Below are 22,102 nucleotides of genomic sequence, written 5' to 3'. Positions count from 1 at the left end.
TTATATTACCTGTCATTGAAGACTTCTGCATCATGTTTATCCTGTTTTTAGGCTTTGCTCTGCCTCTTTCATTCAGTGTCCTAATAGGGGAGCATGTACGTGGAAAATCGAAAATTTAGAATTTTCCGGTTATTAGGCTCATTTAAAGGTTTAAGAACTGCGCATTTAATGAACCCAAAGCCATATTTGTGCGTTAATTAGTTCGTTTACGACAGCCGGCGAAGTGCAAGATGTCACGGCCACATCTGAGCTTCCGGCCACAGCTCGACGGTATGGCTGCAAGATAAGCTTGCTTGCGAGGCCAAGGCTGACTGGCAAGTGTGCCTTCTTGGTCGACCTATACCTTCAATGATCATAAAATTCACTTTTTGGCTTTCCTGAAAGCTTGGTATTTTCATCGTAAATATCTATCTCCTCTTATGATTTTCTAAGCTATAGCATTGAGAGATACATCATCCGATTCGTAAAGACCTGATCTAGCGATCATCCGATCAATAATTTTTCTTATTTCTTTTTTTCTTGGATTATAGATTGAAAAAATGGGGGGAGGAAAAAAATTTAAAAAATCAGAAAAATCACACAAGAAATTATAAAATTGAATAAGTGATTGTATGATCGTTAGATATGGTTTTTACGAATCGAATGATATGTTTCTCGATGTTGTAACACGTTAATTGCACGAGGAGATTTTGTCAGTACCCCCTTTTTGCCGTTTTCTATGAATTTCCCGTTTTCTTTAATTTTTTCGAAAAATTTACACGAACAAAAAAGTCCTAGATTTCTCTTTTTTTTATATATGTACTAATTTTTGAATTGATCCGACCGTAAATGAAAAAGTTTTTTTTTACGTAGCTCCCCTTAACGTAGCTCCCCGTAGCTCCCTATGAGAGTATCATAATTTTTCTCAGAAATAGTTATGCTAGAGTATGATCTTCATAAATGCTTTATTGCAGACGATTGAGGATATGAATGACGCATAGATTATGAAGCCAGTAGCGTCATACTCTAAGCCAGTGGTTCCCAAAGTGGGCGGTACCGCCCCCGTGGGGATGGTGGAGAGATCTGTGGGGCGGTGAGGAAGAAGGGGGCGGCTGTCCGAAGTCAGAAGTTCGAACGTTTGGCGATTTGCACACAACACGTGCAGCACACGGCTCCCAGCGACGGGTTTTCTACCAGATTTTTTTCAACCTCTTCTGGGTTTCAAGTGTACATTTTAAAAAATATTTAAAATCTGGGTTTTTTCATCAATCACTACTCTTAATAGAATATATAGCAAAAGACCGCTTTCCATACGTTAGAGTTAAGCGCACCTGATACAAAATTACCCGCAGCGACGGAAGAAGAATGTGTTAAAATATTCAATGAGAGTATCATACGAGTATCAAAAGAGTATGAACCGAGTCCGTTCGGGACGCTGCATGGCCATGTCGCGCCACTGAGTGCTGAGCCTCAGGTCGGAGGGAAATTTTTTTCCCTGTGATGAGGCGGGCATATACGTATACAAAACTTATAAAAATATATTGGTTAACTAAATTGGGTTTTATTTCTGAAATAAACATTTTTGTTTAATCTTTCTCTTTTCAATTTAAGAGGGCGCTAGACTGCGAAAGCTTGGGAAATACTGGTCTATATAAGCTGTCTGTGTTTCTGCCAATTCATCTCTTATTTTGCATATTTTTTTTTATCTCATATTTTGTAAAGCTATAATGTATGAAATTCAATTTTCATTATCAAGCAGGTGATGGTTTTGCAACACTTTAAATTGAACTTTTGAAATGACAGTAGTACAAATCAATGGTATAGCGGATGCAATTTAAAATTAAGCTTAAAATAATGCATAAATAAGCAATAAATTTTAAGCTTCAGTGTTAGCCGGTGTCCAGTGCTTTGAACTATTTGATCAAGAAGTTTCATCCTAGATGAACTACCGCCGTACCGATTTGTGTCCAATTGTATTAACCTGCTTCGTGAATAAAATTATTGAACTGAAACGCCTACAAGTGCTCTTTTTAAATTCGTGATTATAGAATCAATAGCCAAACAACGCAATAGGCTGACTAATATGATATAGTGATATATTACGATTATAATATATCACTATAGGCCAATATGCGGTGCGTCAGCTGATGCGGCAGCTGACAGGTCCGACAAGGTCCGACAAGGTAACATTACATGAAATATCATCAAGTACGTGCATAAAACATGACATGTTGGATGAACATAAATATAAGCGTTTATGCTGCATACATGAGTTAATACACACGACACATTATGATGCACATGCACGTCACATGACATGATATACCGACATGCACTAGCATGTCACATGGCATGATATATCGACATGCACTAGCATGTCACATGGCATGATATACCGACATGCACTAGCATGTCACATGACATGATATATCGACATGCACTAGCATGTCACATGGCATGGCTTATCAACATGCGTATAATGTAAGGCACAATGACAGCCGTGGCGGCGCTAAGGCTGCAGTGCGGACGCCAGCCTGGGCCGAATTTTGCGGCAATTTTGATAGGAGATTTACGGTCGTTGGACGTTTATATGTAACGTATAATAAACTGAATTATGAAATTTCCTCTCTAATGATGTGCTGATAATTAATATTGACATCAGCATGTGGAAAGGTTCTAAATTATTGAAATAATAGATATTTTGAATTAAAATATTAGAATGAATGCCCAAAACTGAATACTCCGTACAACATCGTCGATATCGTCTGAGCTTACATGTCAGCATTAATAGAACTTCAATGCGTAGTGACTACGTTAATAATATTTTTTTTAATCCGTGATTTTTACATGTATTATGTGTTTTCATGTTTATTATGTGTTATACTGGCGTCAATAAATTCACGGCCCCCGCGATTGATTGTTTACAAGCGAAATTTGTTAAAATTTTCTTGTGACGACTTATCGCCCACTAACTCCATCCAGAAGATTTTTTCATATATTATTTAATCAAAAAAGCTTATTAGAGCAAAGTCCGTTGTCTGCTCGCGCTGTGGGTAAAAGTGTAACTCTTTTCGGACAATATAACCCGTTCATTTATCTGAATTACAAATCATAGGAATGACTACCAAACATTTGTTTTTGATTTTTGGAGTAATTACACTACTCATATTATACAGAAATTATTCAGTAAACCCATCAGACTCTGTCCATATCAAATATTCCGTTCATCCGAAGGCTGAAGCTTACATTGAATCATTGAATCATTCCTTTCAATGCCAGACATAAAAAATTGTTATTGGCTTTACATTATTCCTCATTCACCTGTTGAATATCTTTTTAGTCCAAAATTTTTGTTTATAAAGGCCTTTGAGATCAGTTTTTATTTCAAGACAGGCCGGATTTTAGCAGTTATTTTGCGTCAGTTCTAGAAACAAGCACATAAATTACCAAATTGTCAATCAAATTGCTGGGAAAGAGAATTATAAGTAAAGGATAAGGCAGACAGCGATACAAGATACGTGAATAACATTCTTTCTATCCATTGACAAGACTATGTGGAACCCTAATTTTCAAACTAAGTTAAATAAGTGAAAAATCGATTGAGTCATAGAAAATTTAACATAGTTTTATATCGCAGGGTTCATTCCAAATCGGATCAAAATAATCTTGGTCCAAAAAATTACGACAAAATGAAATGCGATACAAATTTCTAATTCCCATATTATTTAGTATATTTAGCGAAGGTGCAGCAGACATGATGGAACTCTAGGTGCACACAGATCAAGTCTATTAGCAGACATGTTATCACATGTAGAGCAGTCTAGCATAGACCCTCTTACCAAGGTAGGACCAAAGCAGGTGCTGTTCAACATTAAACAAGGCTGTTGCAACGTAAGGACGTTTGATATTACGCATATTTTCAAAGCATTCGAGTCTTTCACTATATAAGCATATCACAATGACTGACGAAACGCAAGTGCAGTTACACTAGAGTAAATGAGAACCTGGTGATATAATTGGAATTTTATAATAAGATATAATATATATTTCATACATAATATGGTAAGATAGATATGATGTAAAATAATATATATTTCACCTGATTGGCGCGAGTTCCGTTCTTCGACCAAGTGCTCGCCAGGAACATGTCAGTTGGGGCGGGAACGTACGCTGCACAAACATTAGCCAGTTACTGGAGGAAAGTATCTTATTAAATGATGAAATGTCTTTCCGCGTACTTTACCAATTAATTTGTAACCGGCCATTGTAGCACAGATCTGATGATTTATTTATACGGTGGGTTCTAGAAATGTAGCAATAACCGTGATGTCGAGCGTGATTTTAGAATTGGCGCATTCAGGAAATCGAAGGCTACTGAAGAAAATGTTACGGCACCGACAGCCATGAAAATGGTGAGGCCCTTTCATGTATAGACGAAAAGATATTGATTTCCTGATTTGCCCGTACATTGAATATTCACTGCAATTTCGATACGATTATTTCTTTTTTTTGCAATAAACTGCTAACATACGTTATATCAATTAATTTTCGGACCTGGAGCTTTACAAAAATCTTTTAATAAAGTTAGCCTTATTGACCAATTTGGGATAATATTCATGCGCATTCCATCAATCATAATATGTTTACCTCGAACTACTTGTATTTTTGCGATTTCAACAACCACATCATTATGAACTGGATCGCAATTTAGAATAGCATTGCAGACGGCAATTTCATAATCACAAGACTGATTAAGAGAAAATGCGCTAATTTCACTAACAGAACTTGGTGTAGGTGACCGCCTCGAGCAGGTGCCGCGTCGTCAAGGAGCTCCCAGTTGCGTTGCTGAGGAAGCAGACGTCGCTCACGGCATCGTAAGTCACGGCCGTGCAGGTGTCGTTCGTACGGCACTGCGCTTCACAGGCACCTTATTGATTGGATAGGTGAGTAATACCATAATAATTACGCGACTTATGTAAAAAGTAATTTTGAATATTTTACAAATTTACTTTTTAGGATTGTAAAACTGACGATGGAGCAGGACTTGAAAAAGTTAATTTTTTGTATATGGTGAAAATTTATGCCATCTTCTTTACTTTTTATTCCTTGTAAATTTTCAATCCAAACAATCAAACGATCTTGACTGACTACAATTTCCGGATAAATGTATTCGTTTTCTGCAGGTAATTCAATCCCACGATAGACAAAAATTAACAATTTTTGTAAGCTAATGAGCAGGTAAGTCTGACGTTACCCGGGCTTGATAATCCCTTCAATTTTAGAAATCCGATGTCTCGAATTATGGTAATGATAATGAAGGTAATTTATGTTTATTTCACCATGACCCGTTTAAACCAAAGTTTTGCATTGAACATTAAACTCCATAGAACTTCCATTTGATTTTCGGTTCACTGTAAGGAAGAAACTATTTTGCGTCGTTTAAATTCAATATATATAAATGCCGATTTTGAAACAAAATTAAATTTTTAGAACGATCCTTCCCTCCAAGGTAAGTAATGTCGCGCAATTCGAACATGAAGAATCAAATTTAATGTCCTGGTATCCCGAAATGATGAGTATCGCTTATCTCGTATGTATACTAGTATGAGTATCGTGAAAGATATACGTATCATGGATAAGCGCCCTAATAGCCTTCGTACATTTGTGATGTCCGGCTTCCAACACACACAAAAAACTTTGACAAATATATTCAGGTTTTATGCTATGCGTAATATTTAAATTTATAGAGGTGGTCCACGCTCGAAGTCAGTCCTGACAAACGCATGAATGAAGTGAAGTTCTAAGTACCATGCATGGTGGATATTTTGGTCGCTTTCTTCACTTCGACGACTTTCTACTAATGTCTAATATCTAAGTGAAATATGAGCTCGATTAAACATAAGGCACAAATTCAGATTTACACATTTATATGATTCCTGAAAGCCTGTCATAATTAAGAAGCGTATTATTTATATTCACTAAAATTGTGAATTTCAGAAAATCAGCTTGAACAAACTATATAAGGAATTAAGTCTTACATTGTGAGCGAACGTGCACAGTGTTGTAGACGGGAGTCACGATGACGTAGTTCTGGAGGGTAGACGCCCACCCGCGAGCCCTGGCCTGCAGCATCGCACCCAGCGCGAGCAGGCGGACCAGGGCGAGAGATCGCATGGCATACGGGAATTCAACTCTGATCAATAAAAATTCATAATATAAATAAATAATAAGACTTAATTTAATGCTCACCAGAATTTGAAATTCGTTGTTGCAGAAAGGTCAGGAAAAAATGAGAATATGAAAAATAAAACATTCGCCTAATTTTATTGTATGAAGCTCGTCTCAGACCGGAAATTTAATAAGGCTGCTTCATTGACATACAGAATTCCGTAAAGAAATATTTGTGGTTTCACTAAAAACTTGACCCAGTCAAAAAACAGGGTTTGTAAATACGTAGAAAATAAAAGTCTATGCTGATTTTACTCGAATTTCCTCCACCCAGTTGGATAATCATTTTGCTATAGGTATCATTGGATTAGTGACCTTTGGTACAATTTTATAAGGTCTTACTTTCCACTGTCACTCTGCACAATATGCAGGACGGCTATTTTCTGCAAGAACGCAGCCTATATGATAAAGTTAGTTATTCATATCTAACGCGGGCCCTCACCGACGAAGTTCTCTTCACAACTGAGGTTCAAAATACTAGAGGACATGAATGTCGTTAGATCGATACTTGACGAGCGTTCTTAGGTCATTTAAATGGCTTCGTGTAAATATTGAATACTTAATTTAGTATTTATAATTACACTAAGGCTTTATTTATGATGCATTCATATTAGGATTATTGAGAAGGCGTGCTTCTAATTAATGGAAGGTTCCCTGCCATTAAGGTGTTATGGCGATACAAAAGTTTTTACATTAATTCCTATTGATGTCTTCTGCACGTCGATCGTTGACTACCGCAAGAAAATGCACTGGATTAAGCATAGGAAAACTTGATCTTCTGCGTGAAAAGTAGATAATATGAAGGGACAAAGGTTATCCGAGCTGAAATAATAAATATCAGAATTCAGGCATATTCCAGATATTGATGTTCACTTTAGCATCAAGCCAAATATCATATTTTACCACAATTAGCATCTCAAGATTATATACGTTCACGTTCTGGAAGAAGTTGGATTTCGATCGTTTTATAAACCAAGGATTATCTTTGGTGGTGACGAATCACTGCTCGCATAATTCAGATCTCCAATTTATAATCATTTCGTCGATCACTGGCTTCACTCTCAACGCGTTCTAGAATGATTTGAAACTTTACTGGATGTTGAGATTTCTTTGTTTATTTTAATTTTAAATACTTCTTATTTTTGAACTACATAAGTGCACTACAGAGCATTGTGGTGAACTAAATTTGTGCATTGCAGATATACGTGAAATTATATCAAATGTTTTTCTTGTGTACATCATTTAAAAAAATCCATATCGGTTAAAATCAGGAAAAGTGCAGAATTCTTTTCCAGAAAATGTCCCAAAATTAAGTATACGACAATGACGTACAAAAAATGGTGAATGTTGGTTATAGAAGAAATGATGGATCTAATTTTCATTTCATGTAAAGCCCCCAGCATTCAAGTTTTGAAGTCGTGTTAGAATTAACAACCGTCTCTCGTAATGATTGATTCATGTTCGGTATTTGTTTATAGTTGAAATGTTCTTGGAACGCACGTTTACGTTTTTCTAACATAAAATTTAAGTTGGGCGTATGACGTTGTTTTTTCGTTTAAATCGTTCATATGGAATAGCATACTCAAAAAATTGAAGCAAAAACAGGACGTGATATAGAAGTTATGATGTTTTACTTCATCTATGGAAGTTCAAAATATTGCGGTTCGATCTATTTGAATAAATGGGGTTGATATCCGTAAAAAAGACTATTTTTTTATTCATTTTATTTGCGTCATTCTGGGACTGAAATGTCACGAATTTTATGAAAAACATGCAGTCGAATGCATTAACGATCATTTAAATTTCTTGTGATCATGTTTCTCGCAAGAACTAGCTTATGTGAGCGATGCGAACACTCGACTGGCAGCTCACATTTCAGTGCTATATATACCACCCGACCACGGTACGTGATGCGGTAATGTATTTCACTTAAATGCACGAATTCAGCGATATTTCTCAAAAAAAAAGTAAAAACCCATCGCACCAAGCGGACCAGCGAGCAGGCTGACCAGGGCGAGAAATCGCATTGCGTGCGGTAATTCAACTCTGATAAGTAGTAATTAATAATATCAATAACAAATATTCGGGAACGAAAATTTAATTTAGTTCTTACTTGAAAATGCTAGAAAAATGAGTATGTTACAACAAAAAGTCTCACGTAATTCAATTGTACAAAGTGCGTATTAGACCGGAAATACTTGTAGAGGTGCTTAATTGCTATGCAGAATTCCTTTAAAAATTATTTGTGATTTGAAGAAAAATTTAGCCCAAGCAAAAACACATAGCTTGTAAATACACAGAAAATGAAAATGATTACCAAGTTAGATAATGGTTAGATCTTGGTAATGGTTTTATTTGCATAGGAATAGTAGCGAAGCACTGACTGTAACATTTTTCCATCAATTTGAAAGCAATTGGAATTTTTGCAAGCTATGTTTCGAACGTACAGCATTTTTGAGGGCAATGTTTTATTCTCACACTGATAGAAAAATTGAAAAAAAATATGCGGCTGCATCGGCGTGACAAATACCAGGTATCAAACAGGAGAGTTTGCAGTATAACCTCATATTCATAATATTGAAATTATTAGAATCATGCTCCATTCATAACTTATAAGAATCAAGCTCCAATTGAACGCACAAGCATTAGTGGATAATATGAATAATCTTATTTTCAGCGTTCATGCAATAAAAAGTAATCGTTTTAGCGTTTAAAGGCACCGTTCGATAAAATTCTGGCTACAGTTTTGTGAACGGTTAAATATTCTGTAAGCAAGTTACATACGTAGTGGTTATTTGCTCTTGAGATTATCATGCCAGGCTTCATAGTGCGCGTGGGGAACTTTTAACCATTTGCTTGTCCACACAGCGCCCCAGACAGCAGTGCTTATCTTCATATATTTGCCAGTGCATTGGACCTGCATCTTGGTGCGTGACCAGGCTACGGCTTTATGTCATGTACCTGCTAAGTTATCTTCGTTCAGAGACTTATATGAGATGCATTAACTCAGAAGAATATGTTGATTAGCTTGAGCATTAATCGATGCAATACGCATTAATCGATTTCCGCATCACTATAAAGGCGGAATATGAAATTTATGTGAAATGAATTCATTTCTTCACTCATATCTAATCCCAAGGAGATTAAGGGTAAAAATGTATAAGCAGTAAAAAAAAAGGCAAATATAATCAAGAGGATCTGAAGATCATTGCTGAAGCCGTAACAGAAGGTCATTGCTGAAGCCGTAACAGAAGATCATTGCTGAAGCCGTAACAGAAGGTCATTGCTGAAGCCGGAACAGAAGATCATTCCTGAAGCAGTAACTCTAGATAAAAGCTGTAGCCGTATGTAACAGAATATAATTGCCTTATTTAGTCATATTTAGTGACCATCTGTTTAGAGACAGATGGTCACTAAACATAACATAACATCAGCCGAAACAGAAGACCATAACCTTATCCAGAAGACAAGACCATTTCAACTTCCGAAGTAGACACTAATAATTATACCGGTACAGCCGATCACTTTCCCAGTAAAAAATGAATATTTCAATCTGAATATAAATATTATCCACGGCCACAACATAAATATGAGACCACAAAGAAAATCATGGGAGTAAACCACTTCATCGGCTGGAATAGAAAATCATTCACTTAATTAGGCAGAATAAATAGTTTCATCACCTTAACTAGAATCCAGTTTTCTGGACACAGTAATCCAAGTACCTAAGTCTTTTCTAAAGCCCAGTACATGCGAACACTGCGATAAATCGAAATGTCATCCTCCAGCAACATGTTAAGTTATTCAAAATAACAAGGACCATAATACTCAATACTGTTACCGAGTTGTTAAGAAGCTATACCTCAACATTAAAAAATGTTACTACTACCAATCCCAAAGGCTACTGTCACTAGCTATAATACTAGTTAAATTAACTTCATGAGCCGGGATTGAAAGTCATTCGCCATTCGATTGCAACCCATAATCAGAGCTTATTTTCAGAGCTGGGCAGCGCTACTTTGAAATGTAGCGGCGCTACCGCTACCGCTATACCCACTAGATTGTAGCGAGCGCTACCGCTACAGTATAATGTAGCGCCGCTACATTAGCCGCTACAATTGCCAAAATTATTGGAAATCTCTAAATATTTATTGTTCTGCTATTGGGATTTACTCATAAACATTTAATGATAATAAAACATTTTTCAAAACATATCAATGCAACTTTATTGCAATTAACCTAACCGAACTAGTACGGCCCGACGGGTTAGAAACAGTAAATAAATGTTGCGGTTACTTTTATGTTTTACCTTCCCTACATGGATGTGTACTTTAATCTAACAATCTAAAAAATTATCCACATATACATATAAAAAGTTAGTCTTTTATTTGCATATATATGTATCATATATGTATCTGATTATTTTTGAGATTGGTAGATTAAAGTAGACATCCATGTAGGGAAGGTGAAACATAAAAATAACTGTGTGAAAATAACTATAAGCAAACTGAAACATGAAAAAATACCTGTAAGTGGTAACTTGTAACAACTTAACAAGTAACAACTAACATGTTGGCACTAGTAACAGGCTGAGGTTGACAACATTACACCGAAATCTTTCGCACAGTTTTATTCTGTAATTTATATTATGTATGTATCATGCTGGTTTTTAAATGATATTTAATACTATTAAGTAAAATCTAAAGGCTTTATCTATAAATGTAGCGGTAGCGCTGTAGCGGCAAAACCTCGTATCGCTACTTAAATATGTAGCGGGCTACCGCTACCGCTACATTGCCTTAAGTGTAGCGCCGCTACCGCTACCGCTGCTGAAAATGTAGCGGCCGCTAGTAGCGCCCGCTACATGTAGCACGCTACTGCCCACCTCTGCTTATTTTCAACCTAAGAGAGTACGTAACCATGCAGCCCCATACCACACCGTGGCACGTCAAACAATTCGAGAAGTACTGCCCGCGACTTTTGGGTACATAACAGACGTAAGGCAAGTAAACTTCAACCAAATAAAGTAAATCGTGAACAATGCCTGTTACATGAGCACCCAGTCTATCCGAACATTATCTTGATGCGGTGCTGGAACCCATAGCCCCAGCAAAGCAGCATTGCACACCAATTGAGCCACGTGCTCATTATAGAAACCATTGTCTTAACAAATCATCAGCTGCCGTTACCTGCCCCAGTAACACACGTGGTATTTTGCTTAATGAGAAACAAACAGAGTCGTTCAGTTCCGCCGCGTGATGTGAAAATGGGAGGCTCACAGGAGTTGACGACTTGCTGAAACATCGATCTCCATGGCACCAAATTAACGGGTTACATCAACTAGATTTTGTAGATACATATATCTGAGTTTGGTCATATTTCCATTTGAAAATTTTCAAATATTTTTACTGCATATTGTGTTTTTTTCCATGTGCATTGCGCACGCATTAACTGCCTATATGCCAGTTCTTTGTATTGGCAAAAGAAAAGCTGCGTCTTATGCTGCTCTGGTTATTTACCAAGCAAATGTGATACATTACCTGCATCGCATTACGTGTAGGCTATTGCCGGTCTACGACGAAAGATCAGAACAAGTTTTGTTCAACATCAAAAATGTCGAACGACATACATAGCAAGGCTACAACAAATACGTTTTAGGCGTATTATAATTATATTTCCACTACCTGTTAAAAAGTTTTGCTCTGATAACAAATTAGTTTTCTTGCATTCCGAGGTTATATGTTGATTCCTCTTTTGACTCCGAAAATTCTAGCTAATTATATAAATTCTTTTCCATAGATTAAAATTTTAAATAGTTGAAATAGATAATTATAGCAAACGCTCGATCTGCCTCTTACTTGGATTGTATAAACAAAATTTGAACTTTTGATTCATGCATTTATACTCACTGCCATACATACAGATTAATTCAATACTTACTTTATAATACGGTTGTCGGTCGCACTGTGAAATTATTCATATAAATAACGAGTCAAGTCAAAGTCTCCGTGCAGTAGCTGTTGCTTGTAGTCACCGTTAAATGGCGTATTATTTACCTGCCACTCATTAACGTCTGCCTCCGCCTATTAGTTACGTCACTGCAGCTACTGCTACGACCACTTAATGCCCTCCTTCATTACGTTAACGGCCGCCTGGGCATCGGGAAACTATTCGCTTCAGCGTACAGTGTTGGTGCTTCCTGTTTCGGTGGCTTCAGTGTTCCTTAAAATGAGATATAATCAAGGCTGGTGTGTGTGCTGGAAAACGTCAAATCTGTGAAGATGGGTGATTGGGGATATTCCAAGATTTGACGTTTTCATCAGATTTGAAATTGAAGATTGCGGATTTCTAATTGGAGATCTGTGAAATATGGGATTCTCCCAGTATTTTCAGAGAGAACATATAATTTTGAACACACTAATAAACTGCGTGCATTTGTAGACTTATTTTATTTTATTCAAATTTTGGCACCCGCAAGAAAAAAAATCTAAAATTGTAGAAGAAAGGAGTTAATGAAATAATAATATTTTTCACAGCGAAGAAAAGCTGTGCCCAGTCATGTAGTCGGTGCACTGCTTCCCAACTATCGCATAAATCTGAATTCGACACATAGTTCAGGTAAGAATATGATTAAAATATAGTTTTTAATTCTTATTATATATCCTTTCTTAATTACGGTATTTCCAATTAGAATCATTCAATTCAATAGGAAATTTTTCGCTAAATTAAATCCATTTTCCACGCTGTCCGCATTCCCTCGCCGTCACGACGGTTTTATTTCTTCCATCTCAATTGAATTGTCAGCGCATTATTTTAAAAGGAAGGCCTTCAATTGAAGAAATGAGTGACACATCGCCCAAGTACGATACACTTTTTGCTCTCGTGTGAGTCATCGTGACCCACATAAGATAATAAAGAAAATGTATTGTGGAGAAGATAGTGTACGAGTCAACTTTTGGACAACATAACCCATTCATTTCTCTGCATTGAAAATCATAAGAAGTGAATTCCTAATTTTTACTTGCAATTGTTGGTAGTAATATAATACGGAAACTATTCAGTGAGCCGGTCTGACTCCGTTTATATCAAATAATCACTTGAATTGCTTGCATTGAGCCTTTCTTTTCAATAAAAAACACAAAAAATTGTTCACATACGTCACGTTCATCACAATCTAAATCTTGAGTATATCTCGCGTCCTGACTTATAGGAGATAAAGTTCTTTATGACCACATGCACTTTCTTCCGCAAGAAGAGACGTATTTTGACAGTTATTTTGCGTCAGTTAAAGAAACAACCAAAAAGTCCTGAACATCTTTATTAAAATTCGCTAGAATAGAAAATTAGAAGTGCAGGATAAGGGAGGCTGGCCTACTAGCTACGTGAATAACAATTATTCTATTCATTGACATGAAAAGTTCGACTTATTTCTTCAAGTTGAGTTAAATAAGGTGTAAAACTGATTCAATCACACAGAATTAATTATAGGTTTTCATCGCAGGGTTCAATTAATCATCGCGGATAAGAATGGTATAAATTAACACGACAGAGCTGTTATAGGAACAGCCATGCAAAATTCTCATTGCATTTATATATTTTAGCGACGGTGCTTCCATCATAATAGAACGAAAGGTGCATGCACGCAGAGCTAGTCTATTAGCAGACATGTTATTTTGATATTATTATCTGTAGAGAAGTAATTTTCATCTGTAGTTTGAATTAATTTTATGGTTAATGATTACAGAACTATCGATTGAAATGCAGGATTTTCTAGGTATCAAAACTTCCAGTATCAATAATTGCTGAATCACGGCCGGCACCCCTGGAATTCATCGAGTCATGCATGTGCGTGAAATTTTATAATATATCAACTTACACATGCACGTAAGATGGCATGACTTATCAAAATAGACATGTATGTAAAATGACTTGAAATATCAGCATTATATAACGTGTACGTAACATTACATAAAATATCAACCTGTATGTGAATGAAATATGACATGTTGGAAGAACATTAATATGAACATATATGATTTTCGGATTTTCGGTCGACGATTTATTGCCCATTAGCTCCATCCAGCAGATTTTTTCAACTATTATTCAAGCAATAGGGCGCATTAGAGCAAGACCCTTTGTCTGCTTGCGCTGTGAGTAACAAAGTGTGTCATTTTTCGGACAATATTATCCATCAATTTATCTGAATTAAGAACCTTAGGAATGAATACTAAACCATTTGTTTTTGATTTAAGTAATTATTCTCCTCGTACTATACAGAAATTATTCAGTGAGTTCAGCTGACTCTGTCCATATCAAATATTCAGTTCATTCAAATACTGAATTTTACATTGAATCATTCTCTTCAATGCCAGACACAAAATTGTTTATTTACGTTACATTATTCTAATTTTTTATTGCACGAATGGCCGGAATTATTAGCAGTTATTTTGCGTCAGTGCAAGAAATAGCACAAAAATAATAAATATTCATTCAAATTGCTGGGAGAGAGAATTATTAGTACAGGATAAGGCAGGCAGCGATACAAGATACGTGAATAACATTATTTCTATCCATTGACAAGACTATGTTAAACTTTAATTTTCAAACTAAGTTAAATAAGTGAAAAATCGATTGAGTCATAGAAAATTTAACATAATTTTTATCGCATGATTCATTCCAAATCGGATCAAAATAATCATGGTCCAAAAAAACACGACAGAATGAAATGCGATACAAATTTATAATTTCCATGTTATTTAGAATATTTTAGCAAAGGTGCAGCAGACAAGATAGAACTCTAGGTGCACGCAGATCAAGTCTATTAGCAGACATGTTATCACATGTAGAACAGTCTAGCATAGACCCTCTTACCAAGGTAGGACCAAAGCAGGTGCTGTTCAACATTTAACAAGGCTGGTGCAACGTAAGGACATTTAATATTACGCATATTTTCAAAGCATTCGAGTCTATCACTATGTAAGCATATCACAAGGACTAACGAAACGCAAGTGCAGTTACACACGAGTATAAGAGAACCTTGTGATATAATTGAATATTATAAGATGGTATAATATATATTTATTATATAATTTGCTATTATATGATGCAAAGTATAAGATATAATATAATGTTATTGAAAACTCTCGCTAAAATTGTTGCGATACTCCCGACAGATTTCAGCTCAGGTTTGAGCTCGGAAAATAATCCATTTACAGTCAATATTTGCTCAGTCCTTCTTTTTATTACAGTTATGGCTACGGTATTGCTTTAACTATTATTTAATGTATATTAAATTGTTTTACTGTGTGTACCAATCATATTTTCATAATTTATGCGCAAATTTTTACACCTATATCATCAAGACAAGTGATCGTTCAGCGCCCTTTCATGATGTGACATTTAATAAAATGTGCCTATGAGAGAATGCCTGAAGCGAAGACGAAAAAGAGTTTCGATCTCTACACATTTTTTCGCTTTCTATGAAAACTTTATTACGCGTTTTACATTATCCCAGCGAGCGTTTGGGTGAATTGGAAAAGAGTTTGTGACCAAAATGGACATGTGACCAGAAATCCACCCCTTTGAATTGAAAAGAGTGAAAGACGCGGTTGTCACTATACCGGCATTTTCCAGTCTGGGTTTTAAATTTGAACACTCAGTTCGTTCGTTTCTTCATTATTTTCCTGAAAATCAGTTCGTTATTTTCCTGAAAATCTGTCTTCTATTTGAATTGAGATGCAACTCGTCGTAACTCGCCTATATTTAACATTTTTCAAGGACCATCCAGTTAAACAGCTGATGCATGATCACATTCAAGTTATATACATCCTTTCCCTTCATTTTTAATTTCGCTGCCGTAACGTTTCTGCCTTCCTTCAATCAATCAATTATTTTTTGAACAAAGAATTGGAGTGTTTACACCTTTTTCGTCAAGGTTTGGTTCAATTTGACCATTCTCAATGAGCACCATGGCAGGACCTGAAGGGGGAAGAGGAGGAAAAAAACGATGCGTCAATACGGACGCTGGTGAGAAGACCGAGCCAAAGACTTTGGTTCCGTCGGGCCACACGAGATCGCCGTTGCCTTCCTCATCACGGGCCGACATGAATGCGTAATGTCCAGCAATTCCTGAGTGTCCGTGACCTGCAAAATTGAATGAATACCTTATGAAGGCAAGAAAATTTTCTGGGACTTGTATAGATGAAAAACGTGTCTTTTACAGCAATAAAACGCGTTTTTGGTCATTGGTTTTCGCTGGAACTAGTATTTGGTGTTCATTGCTTCGTAAATATCCAATGCTGTACATTGATAATTTTTTTATCAACACCAGTTTTTCCATTTCTTATTAACAACACCGGTTTTTTTAACGCTTCGTAATGTTGAAGTGTTTCACTTCATTTCTAAATTTATAACGAAACTCAAAAAACTTATCAGCTCTCCTAAAAATTCTACCAACCATTAATTAGCGTCTTCGCAGTTTCCAGCTCCGATGTCGTGCGGATGATGAGTGGGATTCCGTTCTCCATGCGCAGATCTTCACCTGATTGGAGCGATTCCCGTTCGTTGGCCATGTGCTCGCAATGAATATATCGGTTGGAGCGGGAACGTACACTGCAAAAAGCCAGCTACTAGAGGAAAGTATCTTATTAAATGATGATATACCGTAACGTAATCTCATTCTCACAACTGTGATTAAGTGAAAATGCGCTAATTTCACTAACAGAACTTGGTGTAGGTGACCGCCTCGAGCAGGTGCCGCGTCGTCAAGGAGCTCCCAGTTGCGTTGCTGAGGAAGCAGACGTCGCTCACGGCATCGTAAGTCACGGCCGTGCAGGTGTCGTTCGTACGGCACTGCGCTTCACAGGCACCTTATTGATTGGACAGGTGAGTAATACCATAATAATTACATGGCTCTATGTAATTATTATGGTATTATTCACCCTGTCTCTTATACACATCTAGATGTGTATAAGAGACAGCATCAATATTGATTTACAAATACACTTCAAAACACGACGCTTTTCTTCAAGGCTCCTAACTCAAGATACCCCTGATAGCTTGATGCGCGCGGCAAGGTCGCAGTCTTGCCAAAATGCTGATGCCGAGCCTGATTGCTGCATCGCAACTCTTGGCGAGACCGCGAGACAAAATACTTCATAAAAATATTTTCCGACTAGTTTTTTAGCGCTATGTTNTGATGACCCCAATTGTTTTTGCAAAGCAATTTTTTATTAATTATTGATAAAATGTTGATCAAAACATTTTTTAAACATTCCGCAATGCCCTCACCCTGAATGCTACCTACTCGCGAAATCAATCAGAAGAATCTCAATCTCAAAAGAAGACAAAATGAAATATTACTAAGGAGGTTGGGTCGTATAGCAAAATTGTTCGTTAGATGAATTATTTGCTATGCGGTTCGATCGACGCTTATTTCAGGCTGCAGTGAACATGACCGCTGAGGGTCAAAGCTGCAGCATATTCAGCGGGTACTTGTGGCCCAAGGAACAAATTGAAGCAATTGGAAAGTTCAGTGGAATTTTTGCATGTGCATGATATCAAAGACACTACACAGAGTAATTGTAGTGATAACTATTTATCGACAGATTAACTTCACGAATGCTTGGGCATTACGAACTAAAAGTTCGGGAAGTCGTAACTCATGTAGCACGACTGCACACCGCTGCCATGGAGTATCAACGTAAACAAAGATGGAAACAAAGCTAAGCTTCTAACAATTGCAAATATTGTTCGTGGTTCGATATTATCTTGGGCGTGTATCTTATTGCGTGAGCTTTATTCAAAATTGAAACTGTGTAGTATTTTCTCGACGTATTTGGTTCTAGATCCATTAATTAGTGCTCCGAATTGGCAACCACACTTTACCTTCAAGAGCAATTATCGACTAAATTATGTTATTATTACTCTTTATTCATGATAATATCTATACTTCACTTTAGATCAGCAAACGATTCAAATGCATTGACTGCTGAAACCTGCTATAGGAACTTTATCAATTCAGTTATTTTCATAGCCATGCGAATACACTGATTGCAACCACTTTGAGCAGCGGCAAATTACAAGGAAAGTCCACTCAGAAGTTCACTTGCGTTCCGCAGTGATTTTACGGGACTACTTAAAAGAGTTGTATTATTTCGCAGAATAGATCGTCGTCACTATGATACTAATTCCAACTTAGCGTGCGAGTCAGAAAAACTAATTATTTTGCAAGCAAAATGATTTTGGCGATTGTTAATTTAACTTAGCATTCGATTCTTCTGATAAATTGGTGAATAGAACAATTATTGGTTCAGACAACAGTGATTTGAATCAATTACTTGATGAACTTGACATATTTCAATCTGAATATGCGTTGCATTCCATATTAATTGTAAATGTAAAAAAGGCCGTGAAAAACAAGGCTTCTAAGGTCAGACACGCGTATTTTTTATCATTCTCCTTCGTTATGCGATGCAATAAATGCTCATGTTAATGGTTTCTGCCTAAAATTTTCGTTCCAACGATAATTTTTTCCTAAAAACACAAAATTACTTATCATAAGCTCCATAACTCTGACCGATGTGGGAACCGTAACTGTCCCAAATCCTTCCACTTCAAATTACAGACATTTTTGTGGATAGAGTCGACTACACGCATCTGCGTACGTTGGTGTGACGTAACGCAAAATTCATTCTAGACTGGCGGAGCATAATGGAAGTAGTTTTAGGACTGAGCACTTACTAGCGCGTCTTCTTAATTCGGTTGTGCGCACTTACGCCGAGCAGTGTAACGTGCCCACATACGATAGTGACTTAAAAATTTTTGCTTTCCCTTCCGATTTGCACATTTTTGAATCCTTGTATATTTTTAAACAGAGGTCATGTTTGAATACAGCCTTTAACTCTTAACCACTTGAAATTGTAAAATGATATGTTATGCCTCTTTTCAAGCATTGTATTTCATTTGTAGATATAGTTTTATTTTCTGTTTTTTTTTTTATTTTCACTGTACTAACAACTGATTGTATATGCATTATAAAATTTTCGTCCAGACGATGGAACTGGACTCCGTAACGTTACCTCCTAAGATATGGTGCATTTTTGTGATTTATTCATTTTATTTGTTAGAAAATTTGCGATTCCAGCAATCGTTGACGTTGATAATTTTTTGTGCTCCATCATTGCATTACTGTTGAGCAAGAACGCAAAGACTTGTCTGCTCACAAAGTATTTAATTTTTAAGTCTAGTAACATCTGTGAGGCGATAGCATGGACGACGGCAGGCTTGGGAGGCAACGCCTCTGTAATAATTCTTACGTGAAACCATTTTTGTAGGAAAGAATTACGGTTTTTCCACCAAAATAAATCTCTAAAACCAAACGAGTTCTTACCAGCACCGACTGGATATTATTTAGTGTTTGATCATTAGTAAACGTGGTATTGGAGCAACAAACGTAAGCGATTAACGTATGTTGCAATGATCAGGCCTATAATATAAAGGCTTTAATATTGTAAATCTTTTATATAATTACTTATACTTACCTATAATATTCCATTTATGCAAAAAAACTAAGCAGAACGCCTTTAGATTATAACACGGAAACAATTTATTGGCAGAATTAAGTAAAATTTATTCAGTGAAAGAGCGTTTTTTAACTTATCAGTTAATAGTAACAAATGCAACAATTCGATTCCCAACTAATTACATTAAAAACTAGTCTAGTCTAATGTGTACTTTACTGTAATTATCACAGTAATATGTAGTTATATTTACATGTAATATCGTCAAAAAATATAAGGAATGCGTATTCAAGTCAAACCTCACAATTACTTAGTTCCCGACGTCAGTTATTTTGGTTGAATGGGTCGGAACATTTAATTTTATGCCAAGGTCTAAAATATTCCCTTTGTTAAAAATACCAATAAAATAGCTTGATTACTTCGAGATCTATTTAATATGTAGTACACGCTTTCACAGTTAATTACTTCAAATAGAGAGTTTGTTATGGAATAGCGCTTCGCAAGAGGAAGCTTGTTCAGGGCACACGTAAGCATTGTATAGCAAGTAAATACATTTCAAAATTTGTCACAAAGGAAATGCCTTGGAAACCATTGCCGAAACAACTACTATACTTGATCTCAAAACATGATCATGACTCCCGAGCCCGGAATTGGTACGATATGACGCATAGGATTGATTAAAATGAATTGTATTCCAATTTTTGAAAGCAAGCAGAACATTTCAGAACCATAACTTCATTTTCAGTGGTAGAAGCAGGACATTTAAGCAGAGCGTCTCGGTATCTGAGCCCTGAACCGAAGCCTTATTGCTACTCACAGTGATACATAATATTTAAATTCAACAAATTCTTTTAGTAATTTAAGGTAGAAATTGGCTCATTTTACATGAATAATTTTTACAAGTCGATCCAATTTTACCATCGCAAGTCAGCATTGAGACTTCAACTGAGCCGGCTAATGGAAGAAATCTGATAATATCGCCTATTAGCTCCGAAACCAAAGATTAATAAAATGCAGAAATTAACTTACCTCTATTGAATCAAGTCTGTAATGTGAATTATGATTAAATGATTGATGAATTAGAGATGTCACGACTACTTCTGAACTTCCGGCCACAGCTCGACGGTATGGCTGCTAGATAAGCTTGCTCGCGAGGCCAAGGCTGACTGGCAAGTGCGGCCTCTGGGTCGTCATGCTTGCAGTGCAGTGTGTTGCCTGGTTACCGGCATGTAATACATGTGGCCCTTAATAGAGAAGTAACTGCCATTAACGTCCACATTAAAAGGAATTATGGAATTTTTATTTTTTTGAAGCCAGAGAATATGCAAGCGCTGGAATTTACGCCTTAAAATCAGTTTTCAGGGCACCAATTTTTAGGAAATTGAGAGTGTATCAAATGCATGCAGAATCGATAGATATTCTTGCATCTCTGTTTTGTGAATTTTGGAGTTAAGAAAGAAGAAAGCACATGGTTTAATTTCGTTTATATTATTTGTCAATGAAGACTTCTGCATCATGTATATCCTGTTTTTACGCTTTGCTCTGCCTCTTTCATTCTTGATGTGTATTCAATGTCCTAATAGGGGAGCATGTACAGCGAAAATTGAGAATTTAGAATTTTCCGGTTATTAGGCTCATTTAAAGTTATAAGAACTGCGCATTTAAAGAGCCCAAAGCCATATTTGTGCGTTAATGTGTTCGTTCACGACAGCCGTCGAAGCGCAAGTTGTCTGAGCTTCCGGCCACAGCTCGACGGTATGGTATGGCTACAAGATATTGAAGATAAGGGGAGCGCAGCCGTGCGCCACCAATTTTGTGCACCAATAAGCCCTGAATCGAACGCCTTGGATCTCTCTGGACATCCACCAATCAGCCGTGAACCACTCGGCTTCGTCCTCCTCCGGCCTTGCATAGAACCTCCAGTGCACCACCAGGCCGCGAATCGAATAGGACTTCCGGGCATCGCTAAATTACGTAATTTTACGTTCACCGCATCTGAGGTTAGGTTTCAGATAGCATAGTTCTGTTCCAAAATTTATCGTCCTTCGACAAGTGGCCGTTCGACCGAGGGCTGGTTCGACGCACGGCCTAGATACGGACGGCTTGAAGTGTCGAAGGCTACGTTCCGGAGGGCAGGAATCATGATGGTCCATTACATCCAGGGCAGTGGTGGTCTTCGGCAGGCGACCCAAGATAAGCTTGCTTCCGAGGCCAAGACTGACTAGCAAGTGCGCTCTCTGGGTCGACCAATACCTTCAATGATCACAAATTTCACTTTTTTGGCTCTCCTGAAAACTTTGTATTTTCATCGTAAATGTCTATCTCCTTTTCTTTAATTAGAATTTATGGGAGCCTCTGAAGACTGGTTCAATGCA

The 22,102-nt window shown here is 36.8% G+C and overlaps 1 protein-coding gene across 1 annotated transcript in view; it reads right to left on the bottom strand.

The window, feature by feature from the left end:
- The window catches only part of LOC125179120, a 29,608-nt gene extending 8,833 nt beyond the window's left edge, over positions 1 to 20,775 (bottom strand). Inside the window, exons 1-4 of the mRNA XM_047884331.1 lie at positions 20,757 to 20,775; positions 6,018 to 6,172; positions 4,760 to 4,906; positions 4,079 to 4,149 (exon numbers count right to left, since the gene is read on the bottom strand). Coding sequence (XP_047740287.1) covers positions 4,079 to 4,149; positions 4,760 to 4,906; positions 6,018 to 6,153 — 354 coding nt within the window. The 5' untranslated portion in view covers positions 6,154 to 6,172; positions 20,757 to 20,775. The remainder of the gene's footprint in view (positions 1 to 4,078; positions 4,150 to 4,759; positions 4,907 to 6,017; positions 6,173 to 20,756) is intronic.
- Positions 20,776 to 22,102: the final 1,327 nt, after the last annotated feature.

This window comes from Hyalella azteca, unplaced genomic scaffold, assembly GCF_000764305.2.
Source record: "Hyalella azteca isolate HAZT.00-mixed unplaced genomic scaffold, Hazt_2.0.2 contig15216, whole genome shotgun sequence".
Lineage (NCBI taxonomy): Eukaryota > Metazoa > Arthropoda > Malacostraca > Amphipoda > Hyalellidae > Hyalella > Hyalella azteca.
Note: the sequence above shows the minus strand (reverse complement) of the source record. Positions and strands in the feature narration are given on the sequence as shown.